At 38.0% G+C, this 14,938-nt stretch overlaps 1 protein-coding gene across 3 annotated transcripts in view; it reads right to left on the bottom strand.

The window, feature by feature from the left end:
• SACS (sacsin molecular chaperone) overlaps positions 1-11,748 on the bottom strand; it is a 29,943-nt gene extending 18,195 nt beyond the window's left edge. For 2 of the 3 annotated variants that reach the window (XM_062567196.1, XM_062567198.1), the window contains exons 1-7: positions 11,662-11,748; positions 11,289-11,439; positions 8,615-8,702; positions 7,647-7,732; positions 4,211-4,322; positions 2,880-3,026; positions 374-1,856 (exon numbers count right to left, since the gene is read on the bottom strand). In XM_062567196.1, the coding sequence (XP_062423180.1) occupies positions 374-1,856; positions 2,880-3,026; positions 4,211-4,322; positions 7,647-7,732; positions 8,615-8,702; positions 11,289-11,439; positions 11,662-11,663 (2,069 nt within the window). In that variant the 5' untranslated portion in view covers positions 11,664-11,748. Of the gene's footprint in view, positions 1-373; positions 1,857-2,879; positions 3,027-4,210; positions 4,323-5,986; positions 6,113-7,646; positions 7,733-8,614; positions 8,703-11,288; positions 11,440-11,661 lie in introns of those variants that run through there. The other variant, XM_062567199.1, reaches the window with a different exon arrangement.
• Positions 11,749-14,938: the final 3,190 nt, after the last annotated feature.

The raw sequence follows: 14,938 nt of genomic DNA, 5'->3' as shown, positions 1-14,938 counted from the left end.
TTGTCATTTCTTTGAAGCAGGCCTGTGACAATGAAAAGCTGCTACTCTTATCATGGGAATATTTTCTGTATTAGTATATTGACCTATAAGAGATTATTTGGAGAAGAGTCTAGATTTTAGAAGCATTTTAAACATTCATAAGTCAAATGATTATACTGATAAGTAGCTGCCAAACTTTTCAAATGGATTGAGATATACACACACAAATACATACACATGTAACAGAAAACTAAGTCATATATATGCATTATTCCATTATATTACAGGTTGCAGCATATCATCTTGTTTGGCCAATAAGCAAATGACAGTTTGAAGCTCTAACAATATTTAAACTGGGAAAAAAAAACCACAGTACTTGAAATATTAATTTTACCTTGGATAATCTTCTGAGGTTATGTAAACTACATCCTGTTCTGACACAGATGAGGAAAACGGAATAAAATTTCCATTCTGCAATGGCAAAAGCTCCAATCCAATCAGCTCACTGTAGACTCCATCAGAAAGCACAAACTCTAAGAGATGAAGCTTTTCTTCAGCAGGTCCACTGTGTCCAGATTTCCTTAATACTTGCCGTACTACAGCAGGAGTCACTTTTTTCACAGCTTTAACATTAGAAATAGTAAGATGTAATGCACTAGCAATATTTGTTGGTACCTTGGCAATCTGCTTCCCTGAATTCTGGAGGTAGTTGAGAACAGACTGTGTGTACTCCAAGTTCTCATCCATTTCAGAAAAATGCACCTGTTCCACCTCTATCCACTGATTACTCATTGAGTAAATAACTGCATTCTGGAGCAACTCTTTAAAGAGAGGTACTACAACTGGTTTCCAGGGTACCCTGGTTTTGTTCTCATCAGGCCATAAACTGTAAATTCTTTCAGCTGACAAGGGAAAATCTGAACTCTTCTCAGTCTCCATTCGTTTAATAGCTTCTAAAATAAGAGTGGTATATGCCTTTGGCACTATATTCACCACAAGAAGATCATTCCACAGAGCTGCTGGATCTCTCCATTGATCCAGCTCTCGCCATTTGATACTCCTCCTGTTGTCAGTGAGGCCAAAGAAACCACTAACATGAACTGGGAGACCAGTTTTGCTTTCTTCACCTGGGGGCAAAGGAAGAAAACAAAACGCTCTTCCCGAAAAGCCTGCTACAGCTCCTTTTTCCTCCCCATTAGTTGACAAGGACATGGCTATTCCAATAGTAGGAACAAATTTCAAGTCATCAGCCAAACAATCCAGTTCAGTACACATTCCTCGACCACCTACACAATTACATACCAACCAAGACATTTTCTGTGCATCCTTAACACTCTCATCTTCTAGAATTATATTTACATGGTATGTCACACATGTTATGCTGTTGCTTGGAACACCCTTACAATACTGATTTATTGCCGTTCCTAAGATTTTGATAGAATTGGGTCTTTCATGTTTCAAGGCCTTGTTCTCACTAGCAGTTACTCTAAAAATCAGTCTCTCAGTTCCATCCGCCTCCCTAACATGCAATGAAACATCCTGAACACTCTTCAAAAAGAGCAACACTGTGTCTGCATCTGCTCTAAAGGATTCAAAGAGTTCCAAAACCTTCTGTTTGTCATAAACATTGCTGCTCAGTTGAGAGGGCTGCAGACGAAGTGGGAAACGAAAAAAAGTACCAGGAAAGTTCCCATTCTTAAAGGTTTCCTTAGTGCTGCCAAATACACCAATGAATGGTGCAAACTGGTCTGTAAGTTCATTGATTTCCTTGCTATCTTCTTTTAGATTCCAACACTGGCCTGATTCGTGAGGTCCAAAAAGGGTCTGATGAGGATCCAACATTCCAATTTGGTCACCACTGAAAATACTAGGAACATCTGTATAAATCAAACCCAACAAACGTTAATAACCCTAAAATAACACATTTTTCAAATATAGTCTTATAAAATGAATAAGGTCAAGAGAAAAAGTGTTATAAAACTGCAATGAATCTAGTATAATTCTGACAACATATACGTGAAAATGTGTGATTCAGTACTTAAGAAGAAACAAGCATATCTCTATTCTTCAATTAAATATATAAACAGCCACACAAATATTTGAATTCTAGTAAATATTGAAAGTATTATTTTTTCAATTATATACATTTTCAGGAAGAAGCCTGCTAATTTACTAAAGATGTAGTATAAAGCATGGTTACATTCATACTTTAAAGACCTTTAAGGCTTGCAAATAGTAAGCTTGTATATTAAAAAGTAAAATTTACTAAAATTATCAAACCACTGAACCTATTAACAAAGCTTTTACTCATGCTCTACTAGGTAAACTATTGTGGAAAAAATATCTTGTGCTTTACTGGCTTATGTCATGGGAGGCACAAGTTAAAAACGATATTTCAGCAAAAACTTGCCTCTTATTCTGTGCTATTAAAAATGCTATGTAGACTATAAGCCCCACTTACTTTTCCTTCTTTTTGCCATATGGTAGTAAAACAATCCACCAGAATAACAGTTTTCCAGATTTAACATACTAGTTTGTGAAAGAATATGTTACCATTCATTATCAAGTGATATGTTTATTTCAGTATAAGGGACTAAGTGAATAACAATGATACAAAAAAAAAAAAAAAGAAAAAAGAAAAGAAAAAAAAAAGGTCTCCTCTAATCTTCTGGCTATTCCTTTGTATATTCCTTTGAAGTATAGTCCTTTGAAGCCCAAAGGACACCGCATTGAGTTTCCAGAAAATTTAGAAAAATCTGAACATTCCTTAAGGATCTTATATTAGCAAAGTATCTAATGTAAAAGCAATACAGAGAATTTTACAAGTTTGATGAATATGTGACATAACTACACACTATACAACATCAATATTGTCATTTAAAAGCAACTACTGAGAGTACCTGTTATATGATAAACTGAGTTAAAGCCAATTCCAAATCTTCCAACTTTCAGGGGATCATCTTTTTTCCTACTTCTTGCTATTTCCTGAATACCATGCCAGTCCTCAGAGGTGAAAACTGCATCATTGTATGCATAAAATGCTGGCCCTAAAATAAACAGGCAAATGTAAAAAAGGAAGACAAAAGAAAAATGCTGTTAAAAATTTCTAGAGAGTGAACTTACAAAACTGTGAAAGTATTTTTTTAAAGACATATACACGTGCAAATTCAACAAGGAAGCTATGATTCAAGCTGGTATCAAATTATGTTTGGTGCTGAAAAGGATATATAAACAGAGGAGCAGCAAGAGCAGAAGCAGGGAGATGGATTTACCTCTGTATATGCTGCTTATGAGGTTGATATTCTTAATGTAGTATCCAGTTTTGGTATTCACATTTTAAAAGAATGGTTTTGAAAAACTGAACAGAAGGCAGAAGAGAGCAAAACTTCTGAAAAAAAAAGTCTTGCTCAAATTGAGCAAGCTCAAACTTGAAGATTGCTCAAATCTTCAAGTCAAGACTGAACACCTTTTGGGACAATTATGCAAGTTAATTTCTTTGATACTTGATAAATACGTAACCAGCCTGTATCACACACAGACAGAGCAGTTGACATAAAAACCTTACAGTTACGAGAAATGACATTTGCAGTAGACAAGAAACCATGAAGACAAGTTTGGTATAAAAGCAAGTGAATAAGAGACCAGGGGAAAAAAAACAGAATGGCCTGAAGGGTGTTGAAGTGTATGGGTCTTAGGTCATCAGTCCACTCCTTCAGAAGCGTCCATGTTTATATTAGGAATTGGAGATAGGACTCAAAAGATGGGGTTAACATATAAAAAAACTGAAAAATGGTTGTCTAATATCCCAAGTGTTCTTTTATCTTCAGCCTTGCTTAGGAAATCTTATTTACTCGTTTCACTAAATTTTTTTTCTTGTATTTTGGAATATCATGTAAACCTAGGGAAATAAACCAAAACATAGAGCCTCCACAGAAAAAAGTGTCTTAGAATAAAGTAGAATGTGCAGAGTTTCTTGCATTGTATTAACTGGAGGCACTTGGAAAACTGCTACAGACAATCTGCAAAAAGACAGTGCAAGACTTTTGATACCAGACACTGGCTTTTGAAAAAGATTATCAACAGTAGAACATATGACAAAAAAGTCCACCTAATAAGGTGGAAGTGGCACTGGAGTCATTCCTATATTATCATGTCCATTAAGCAAACTGAAATCACAGAGCTATGTGCATATTGAAGGATAACAGTCAAAATTAATAAAATGCATACTTACCCTGATACTGTGCCATGTCCTTTGACCAGAGAGTTTCTGTTCCATACTGCGTTTCATCATATAAAAACCTAACCTCAGTGGCACCAGCATCTTCTGCATTCTGGATCAGCTCCTAACAGGGGCAAGGGGAGGGGGGTGAAGTAATGCAGTAATGTTGTATGTATTGTAGTCATGGCTTGCCAACTTAAGCAGTAGAAAACAATTTAAAGTAATTGTGCAAAAAAGTAATTGTTTTCATACTTTTTCAACCAAATCCATTTTATTCAGTTTACTCAAATGAAAGTAGACATTATCATTATGAAAAGAACATCCACGCAAATACTAATTATAAAAGTGATTTGAATTTGGAGCTCAAATACCACACACAAGCAGTATTTATAAAGTTTAGAAATAATTTATTAAGCTGCTATAACAATAACCATGTTATCCCAAATCAGATTAATACAAAAAGTCTGGTAGAAGGAAAAAAAAGTAAACAAACTTCACTGTTAAGACCACACAACAACTGTAAGACAGAGTTGTGGTAAAAGGTCCTGAAGGGACAATACACGGCACTCTTCTTTACATCAATGTTAATGTTTCAGAGCATGAACTAACAGCGCAAGAGCCAGCGTGCTCACTTTTAACACCTCTTCGGCAAAGGTGTGCAAAACAGCTCTGAGAGCAACTTTGTAAATGGTGAATCACTAGAACTGAACTGTCAAAGCCCATAGAGCAGAAAACAGACTCATGTTAAACAAATATTTGTAAATAGTATCAGTAATGGTAACAGACACGTAAACTTCTGATAGTTGGAACATCAATAAACTAATTCTATAAGTATTATCATTGCTAAAGTATTTCCATCTACTATCATTTATATCTTTATTATATACCATAGACACAGAACAATGATTATGAATACCTGCAGGATTAGAGCTCCCCACAGTGTTCTATTTATACTGGATCACGAAACATATATCCCAGGGCTCCAAAGACATACATACCATTATATATATATGTATGTATGTATACATATATATGTGTGTGTGTGTGTGTGTGTGTGTAAAAATTTTTGACATCAGGAAGTACCTGAGCTGAACTGAAAAGCTGTGTAGGTACATCACATGACATCCAAACTGTTCATACAGAATAAATTTCATTCACTTACATATAGAAATAAAAAATCTGCTACAAAGATTAATCTCTCCCTATGAAAATATGTAACTAGCAACAGAGATTTCAGATTAGGCAGCATTTTAATATACTGACAGTAAATTAAGTTCATTGTAACTAATACCTGGTTTCAAACCTATAACCTCCCTGTTTCTCACTTTATGACAACAAGTTTAGTCTATAAGGCATATCACGTAAATAGCCAAAACAAATTTTATATATTCAGATTTACATCACTCTGAAGCAAGATTGGATAGCAAGAAAAACATCCACAGTTCAGCATAAATTAGAAGGTACAAAATCTCTATGCCTGGTATATACCTTCTAAAAAATATATATATAGCTCTTCTAAAAGAGTAATTGCCACAATCATGCAAGAAATACCAAAAGAAAACCAAAGCCTCTAGAAATAGTAAATAATAAGTATGGAGACCACATATATAGCCAGAGACTTGCATTCATTCTGTGGCACATCCAGCATCCACATTTTTTGGCTTTCCCTTTTAAAGAATTCTCAATAGTGAAATCAAATTTAACATATTAGCAAAATTCCTGCTAATATCCCCTCCTTAGCAGTCCACAAACTCTAAATTGTAAAGCACAAAAAAGAGGAACACTTACACTTCTAGATCTACCTGTCTGACTTCTAAGGATATTATCTTATTTCTTCATGTTGGGAAGAGAAACTGCGTTTAACTTGTTAAGAAGTTCTGAATCCTCTATGATTCACATGCATCTTATAGACTGGCAAATACACAGTGAAATGTAAGCATCCATCACAACCATCCTGTAAACGGACACTTCTAGGAACATAACCAGGACGCAGTCTGCTGAAACAATCGAAGATATATCTTAAGCATTCATAATCAATTTTGAGTGCCACAGTTGCAAAGAAAATCTTTAAAGTGATGGCCAGCAGTATCATCATCTGTTATGATTTAAATGGTGACTTAGTGACCATACTGCTTCCCTGAGGAAAATAAATAAATAAACGAATAAATAAATCTCCATATCAAATCCTGTTAGTTAGAACCTACAGTTCCTATATTTTGACAAAATGAATCCCCTAACCGCAATCCTATAAAGCATTCAGTTCTTAAAAACAAAAACAAAACAAACAACAAAAAAACAACTGGCACTTCCAGATTGCAATTAATCTCATTTTAACACACAAAAAAAGATACAAGAAACCAAACAAATCACCTTCTACAGGTACCATTCTTTTTGCTTACAGAACTTAGGGAACTTTGAATGAACGCTTCAGACATCTGAAAAAAATTACAGATTACGTGAGCCTAAACTAAGGTGAGTGAATCCCATTTTAACAGTTCCCTGTTCTATTTACTGTGATTTCTTTGGTGTTTAGGTCAACACTCTGATTTTCATCTTTGAGTTGTTCCTGTATCATTTAGCGCTCTAATGCTGAGCATCACCGCATAACATGAAATACTGATGCATACTTTGAAGTCTCCTGGATCAATGATAAAACACTTTATAAAAAACATTGATCTTACTTTTAAAAGTCCTAAAACATTTATTTTGTTATCAGAATCATGTTTTAAGTTAAACATATTTCTTTGCCCATACAAAACTGGTGGGTTCCTGATTCATATCACTCCAAGAATAGTTGTCTCTTTGTCTCCCCGGAAGCCAGTTAAAGTTTCCTTTATTGAAGTGCTCCTATCCTAATGATGAAACTTTGTGATATTGCCATAGCTCACTAAAATACATGTGTTTAGCTACCAAGAAATTCCACAGCAAAATCTTACATTAGAGTCTTCAGGTTGTCTGAGTCTCATACAAAGATGAACCACCTCCCTCCCCAAAAAACAACTTTAAATTAATCAGGAATAAAAGAAACATGACTTAATTGCATACACTATTATTTGGTTTTGTCATGCCTTACAGTAGAAATAAACACTATGGTAGCAAGCAAAATAAGTATTTTAGATGGTCTGCTCACAAATCGCATCATGAAGTCTCTGGTTTAATTATAACATAAAATAATTATAAAGTACAATAACCAACAAAAAAAACAAAGTAGAAAAAACTGCTTTTATCCTTATTTTCTTATAATGGCATCTGTGATAAGTGAACTCAATAAAATAAAAGGACAACTGACAAATCACTTTACCTTGTACACAGAAATGGTAACATGTATCTACCGTACCCCAAAGAATATTTGATGAAGTACAACTGTAAGATTCTCTAGAAAGTGTTAAAGTAATGCTAGTGTATCATACATATTAAATTACTTCTAAAAATACTATTTATTGTATACCTTAAGAATCTGCCCTCCTTCTGGGTATCTTCTTAAAATATCCTTAAGAAAGTCAACTAGTGGTGGAGTTGTTTGTCCAAAACGGCCTAAAAACAGAAAAAAAGAAAATAATGTATTATTCTATTATGCGTTTATTTTTAAATTAAAAACACTCACCAAATGGTTATCGGTTAATGGTTATTTATCACTAGAAAATTATCAGCCAACAGACCTCCGGCCTATTAAGGTGAAAAATACTATTTTTCATGAAATCAAATAAAATGTTTGGATCTTTTTTTTTAAAAAAAAAGGGTTTCTTTTTGCTTACAAGCTCTTTTAATTTTCTGTTTTCCTTAATATTAAATTAGTAATATTCTACTACCCCAGAAGTTTGTATTTCATTCTTAAGCACTAGTTACTGTTAAAAGAATATTAATGCTAGCAAAAAAGTCACAGAATCTTTACTATAGATTTTAATTAAAATATTTCTAAAAGTAATTCAGATATCATACAGATATACCTGCAATTCTTGCAAGAAATATTTAAGCTAAACATAAACAATCAATAGCAAACAAAGACAAAAAAAAAAAAACTCAGAAACTTTCTACACTACTGGTAGTTTCCTACACTTAGTTACTGAGAAGATATCCTTTCAGTAAATATCTTGTTTACCTGTATTTGGCTTATTTTACATGAGACAAGGCAGCTATTAACTCTATTGCAAGGTGAGATTTATCGATCCTAAAGGGTGACAATATTATAATTTCTATATATTATATTACGAACTAAAAGTGGAACATGAAAGCACTTTAAAGAATTAATTTACTTGAAGCAGAACGATAAGAAAAGAACATACGAAGGGTTACATTACAATATAAGAAAAAAAATACTGTTCTTTAAATAGGAAGTAATTATTTTGATTTACTCCAGACTGTGATAGAAAACATTTTGAACTTCCAATTTGTAAACCGAGACAATATTTTTCATACCTCCGCCTTTCAAACCTTCTGACTGAAGCTTTAGAAAAATTTGATTTTGAGACTTTTGAAGATCCAGAATCTTGATGTCATCAGACAACTGAAATTAAAAAAAACACAGATCTTGATCAAAACATTCTACAACCTAAAGTAATTTGCAGTAGTTTTGTTCCATGCATTTTTACACCACGAAGTTTAGTTTTATCTAAACGTATATCAATACCCTTACAGCATTCACACCAAGAAGCAGTTTAAGTCTCTGGTTCAGGATGACCTCCCTTGCCTAGGGATCCATGTAACACCTCTCAGACAACGTATCATTTTGTCAGTAACAGGACCAGCAAATGGCCACAAACAAATCACGTGGGAAATTTTATCTACAGAAAGTAAGAGCAAAATGTGGCCTCAAAATTATATCTTTGAGCAGTTCCATGTGCTGGGAACTTCTGGAAGAACAATACATGTGTTCACTGTTTGCTAAAGGACATGCCATAAAGAAAATAAATACATACAGAAGAAATACCTAATCCATGTACTACAAAAAAGTACGTATAGGCATGCAATTTGAATTCTAAACTAAATGATATCAATTCAAGGCAACTAGCAAAACAAAACATGTAGAGACAAAAGTAAGTTTTTAGCAGGACTACTGAAAAACCTGACCGTCTTATCTACCTACATGCAGGCCCAGGGACACACAGCGAGAACCACAGAGAAACAGGGCCAAATTAATGATAAATTCCTGAAATAGGGAAAATTACTTAGTAACCATAATATGTTATGTTTCTGTTGCAAATTTAGTTTCATATAATATACATGTCCTGGCAACATATAACAGGATGACAAACAGAATGGGATAATAAGTGCAGAATTACAGGTTGCACTGTGACTCCTAGTATTTGTACAGTTAAATTCTAATTTTTCTTTTATTAAGCCTGGAATTACAAAAACAAACAAAAACCCTCAAGCCCTAAACCCTGAAACACAACTGCACTAATCTGAAACCTAACCAATTCAAATTAATCTTTTGGGGGAAAAAAAAAAATAGCTTAACCAATCACTGAAATAAAGTTGGTGCTTTACACAAACACAGATACTTATAACCTATTTACATTTAATAAGCAAAAGGCAGCCCAATCCACACTACGTTATCATAACTTTAATGAGAAACAAATCATATTTTTGTTTACATTACTTTTAAATAGTACTTACAGTAACATTACGTTTAATATAATTCCAATAGAAGTGTTACACTTAAGCTGATTACTTCTCAAGATGTAAAATATGCACCCACTCAGGATTCACTAAAATAAAAAGAACTCATAGAATGCTGTAACTCATCACTAAATACTGTAGAGACAGAATTACAGAAGTCTCCCAGAGAGTATTTTTGTACCCAAAACACCAGCACAGTCAAGGAACAATGAATAGATTTGTATTAATAGTTTTACCATTAGAAGGAACTAAGAGAGAAACAGATCTGGACATTATTTAGCCTTTGTAAATTGCAGATAGCAGTTTTAAGGGGAAAAAAAAGGATTTACCAACAAATATTCTACTATCTCAGTAAAATAATAAAAGAATTTTATTCTAGAAATTTCAAAAGGTTATAAAGGATTTTCAAACTACAGTAGAGAAGAAATATTCCCATATATTTATTAATTTAAAATGAATAAAAATTAAAAAAAGGTCAGAATAACCACTACAGTCTGCTTAATGACTGCTTCCTGTCAAAAGACAGGTTTTTGTGGCAGTCAAAGTGCTGTTTGTATCTTAGCTTCTAGATGAATTTTAGAGTGATATAAAGTTCTTGATCCTCCCAAAACAGGAAGGCCTGGAAAGAACAGAGTCAAGGACATGCAAAACCATGCAAGAAAATTCAAGATGGCCTAAATGGGTAATTTGTTTCAAACGTGAGCGTTCAAAGATCGCACTCCCTGTGGAGGTTCTTAAAAGCTTCATGAGCAGTACAACTATTAACACCTGGTTTCCTATGTATTCACATGGCCCTCTGCCCTACTTAACCCTAATTTCCAGCCTTTCCTTCCGTCTTTCCCAAGACCTTGCCATGGCCACCCACCAGCATCTCCTGCTCCCAGCAGCACACTTCCCATGACCAGGAGTGTGCCAAACAGCACGCTCCTAGAGTGCTGAGATCTGGCTGATGCTTTCAACAGAATAAGGACAATCATTTGGGTCTCTCTCGTCCACTAGACCTCAATTTTCGACTTGCAAGGGCAAGATTTTCTAAGAAGTAGAAGATCAGTCAAAAGGGGTGAACAGAGAGACAGGCAGGTAGAACAAGCACATCAGCAATCTCAGGTAAATTTCCCCCTCTTCTCCAAAAAAATAAGCACGAGTTCATCTCAGAAGTAGCAGAAATAACATATAGAAATAAAACTTAAGCACAGAGGGAACAGACACAAAAGCAGAAATATGGGAACGAGACAGCATCATGAGAAGCCGAACAGCTTTCTAGCTTCCCGTGAAGGGCTCACGGCAGCAGCACGCAGCCAGACGCGCGACGGGGGCTGCCCGCGCCGAGGGGTGACCGCCCACCAGCGAGGGCGAGGCGCTGCCCTCCCAACGGCCGCTGCCGCCGCCGCGCGCCCGGGCCAGCCGCCGCCCAACGGCCGCCGCGCGCCGCCCAACCGCCCCCAACGGCCGCCGCGCGCCGCCCTCTCACCTCTCTCCCGCAGTGCCACAGCCGCTGCCGGGCGGCGGGGAAACCGGTGTCGTCGTGGATCCGCGCCTTCACGTCGCCCACAGCGGCCGAGGGGGGCAGCTCGAACGTCCTGCAGCCCAGGCAGTCATGGAGGACGGTCACCCGGGGCAGCCTGCGCGCACACAAGCGAGAGGGGCTGAGCGCCCGCCCGCCGCCGCGCAGGCAGCCCCGCGGTACGCGAGCGGGCCGCCGCCGCGGCGGGCGGCTGCGCCCTGCCGGCGGCGGGAAGGAGCCGGCCGGCCCCGCCGCTCCGGGCAGCGCGGCCACCGGGCCGGCGAGGGGAGCCGCCGCCGCAGCTCCCCCGCCCGCGGCCTCCCGTCCCGTCGCCACTCACATGCCCGCCGCGGCACACAAAGGACCGTTAGCTCCCGCCGCCGCCGCTCCCCGCTCGGGGAAGGGGTGGGACTACCCGCGGGCGGCCCTGCTGCGACGGCGGGCGGGCGGGAGGGAGGGGCCGGCCTGGAGCCTGCGCCTCGGAGGAAGGGGAAGGAGGCGGGGAGCAGCGGCCGCAGCTTTAATCTCATCAGGAAGACGGCTGTGTTCTTTGTGTTCCCGCTACTTCTGTCTTTGAGCATCTCTATCTCCCTGCCTCTCGCTTTCGTCATCATATTTTACACATTTCTCAGCCTTCAGACACCATGTCATGGAGCACCCAGAGGCCACCTATGTAATCTGCTGTCTGTGAAAAAGCATGGTGATCAGGAGAGCTCCTTGATGAGTAGAAAAAGGCTCGTCTTTATGAAAGACTAAAAGGAGGCTATGAGAGACTGTAGGCCTAGTAAATCTCACCTCAGTCACAAGACACGCCATGGAGAATATTTAGTTGGAATCCACTTCCTTCACTTGCAGGACAAAAAGTTAATTAGGAAAAGCAAACACAGGGTTATACAGTCTTGATTAACTTGATTGCCTCCTATGACAAGATGACCAACTATGTAGACGGAAGAAAAATAGCAGATGAAATATACCTTGACTTAGTATGGCTTTTGACACTGTCTCCTACAACATTCACATTTGGAAACGGAATGAGTGGGCTGAAAGTTAGATGAGTTAAAAATTTATTGGACCACTGAGATCAAGGGGTTGCAGTGAGTAGTTCAGTATTAGGCAGGAAAAAAGCAGAGTGCCCCAGGCACATATTTTGAGTACAACTGATGCTGTTCAGCATTTTCATCAGTGACCTAGATGATGACAAAGATGGCACTCTATATAATCAGATTTACAGATGACAGTTGTGTAGGAGTGCTCACAGCCTTCCCTGGAGACTTGCCAGAGACAGGTATGCAAACTATAGCTTTGAGATGAGTAGTACAGAGATGAAGCTAACTGTTGAGCTGTAAGGTTACCAATCACTTTTATAATGATAAAGAAAATTAAGTGTTGATCTTTAAGGTGACTGGACAAAACTAACAGTAGAAAGGCATGGTCTGCTAGAGTCCTATGATGAATGGATAATACCATGGCAAGATGAATGACAAAATACCTGATTGGGTAACCCACAAGATACCTAGACCAGAGATCACCAGTATAAGTATAAGCTGTGGCAATCAAGTTTGGGAAAGTACTTCTGAAGATCTCAGAAGGTAGAGCCCATTTGTGGACCTAATTGCTGATCAGAGAGAAGAGGAGGACCCTGCCTTTGCCACCTGTCTGAGGCAACCGACATGTGAACATTGGTCCAGATTGGTGAAGGCACCTCTAGATCAGTGACAGCTGCCCACCATCATCAGCCTAGCACCCTCCCTCAGGCACCAGTAGGACAGTGCACAGGAGCCTGACTTCCTTGGTATTGTCACAGTGAGTCACTGAAGGCTAGAAAGGTGGTGGTTCTGCAGTAACGAATCAGCTAGTGCATTAATGAGTCAGCATGGCTGGTGCTCATATGACTGTGTGTTGTGTTGTGATAGGTTTGTTATTGTTTGCATATAACTCTAACATTAGCAATAAGCTTACTAATAGCAGTTGGAATGCAGTAAAGGATAGTACAGCTCAATACTCCCTCTGCTGCTCATCATTCAGTTAAACTGGCAGTCTCTGTATATCCATCTTCAAGTTCCAGAGCTGTTGTGGTACAAAGGAACTAAGGGGACCCTGAGAAACTTGAGAAGGGGCCAGCATAAATCTTCAAAGTTCATTAAATACAAAGTTCTGCAGCTGGCACTCCATGCATCAGCAAAGCCTGGGATGTGACTGGCTTGATGGCCAGTGACTGGCCCTACTTAAAAGGACTTGGGGATTACTGTGGCTGAACATGAGGCAACAGTGCACTCTCAAAAGAAAGAGGATGACCAGCAGATCAAGGGAAGTGGTTATCTTTCTCTGCTTAGGTGCAGGTGAGCCTGCATTTGGTATATTGTGACCAGACTGCGATGTTTTGGGCCTCCTCAGTTCAAAATTCCAAGATGGTCCGGTGCCTACAGCACATGACCTCCAAGGAGATGTTGAGGGAGGTGGGCTTGTTTAGTCTGATGAAGAGGAGACTTTTTTTTCAGACTGGCAGGCCATTCCCCACTACCACCCTTCTGTTTACTATGGGAGACTGTTAATTTGTTTCTCCTTTATCAGGTATTTTCTACTACATTTTTCCTGTTTGATCAATTTCTCCTTTGTTTTATTTTTCCTTTCCATCCAGACAGAAGTGAGAGTCACTGGTGGTCCTTTTAAAATTAATAAAATAAGCATGGCTAGGGCATGCCAACACAGTCCTTTGACCATCCACAGTTTAACTGCTGGCATGTTTCTCAGCACAATTTTGACCCACATTCACCACCACTCTTCTGGATGATAACCAGGCACTTGATCTGCTGGTTATGCTGGTCATCCTTATTCTAGTGGTTCATAAACCAAGGACAATTCTCCACAGGCAGAATGGACAAGAACATTCAATTTTAGGGCAAAAGGCTGTTTAGTTTTTAGACACAAGCTGTGCTATACCACTTAACTCTTAGAGCTCTGGCCCCCTTCTTATGGCTCTGTCCCATTTTATTTATTGTATAGATGTTGCCATTGCTGATAACAACAAAGACTCTCACTGACTTAGGTGATGCCAAAATTTCAAACCACGAATTTCATGCCACAACCTTCTTTCTAACAAGAGAAGGCGTTGATTTCAGATTAGAATAACAAAGGCAAGAAAAAGGATCACTGATATTGATACAGATATAAAGAAGGAGGAAAACAAACTTTTCTCACACTTTACAGAAAAAGAGAAAAGAAAAATTATTCCAAATGCTGTTTCAGTAGAAACATATTTGGAGAAACTTAACCAGAATTTAAAACCACTCCTACAGCATTAATTTCAATGCTGATTCCTCTCAGCAACATACATTCATCTGGCAAGGAATGTAGTGTGTAAATCCCTTTTTTATTACAAAGTGATTTATACATATCCTGTTATCCATTATCAAACTCGTTGTCTTTTTACAGCTTAGAATACTGAACTTCATCAACCTTGAGTTTTTTACTTGGTATCTAAATAAAAATCTTCACTAGAAGAAATGAGTATATAGAAATTACACCACCTGACTGAACAGAAGTACTTGTTCTGATTTGCAGATTTGACAAAAAAGATTACTCTTGCTTATTTATCCCATTGGAAAATAGAATTCCGA

Source organism: Rhea pennata, chromosome 1, assembly GCF_028389875.1.
Source record: "Rhea pennata isolate bPtePen1 chromosome 1, bPtePen1.pri, whole genome shotgun sequence".
In the NCBI taxonomy this organism is placed as follows: Eukaryota; Metazoa; Chordata; class Aves; order Rheiformes; family Rheidae; genus Rhea; species Rhea pennata.
This window is presented reverse-complemented; position numbering and strand designations above follow the sequence as displayed.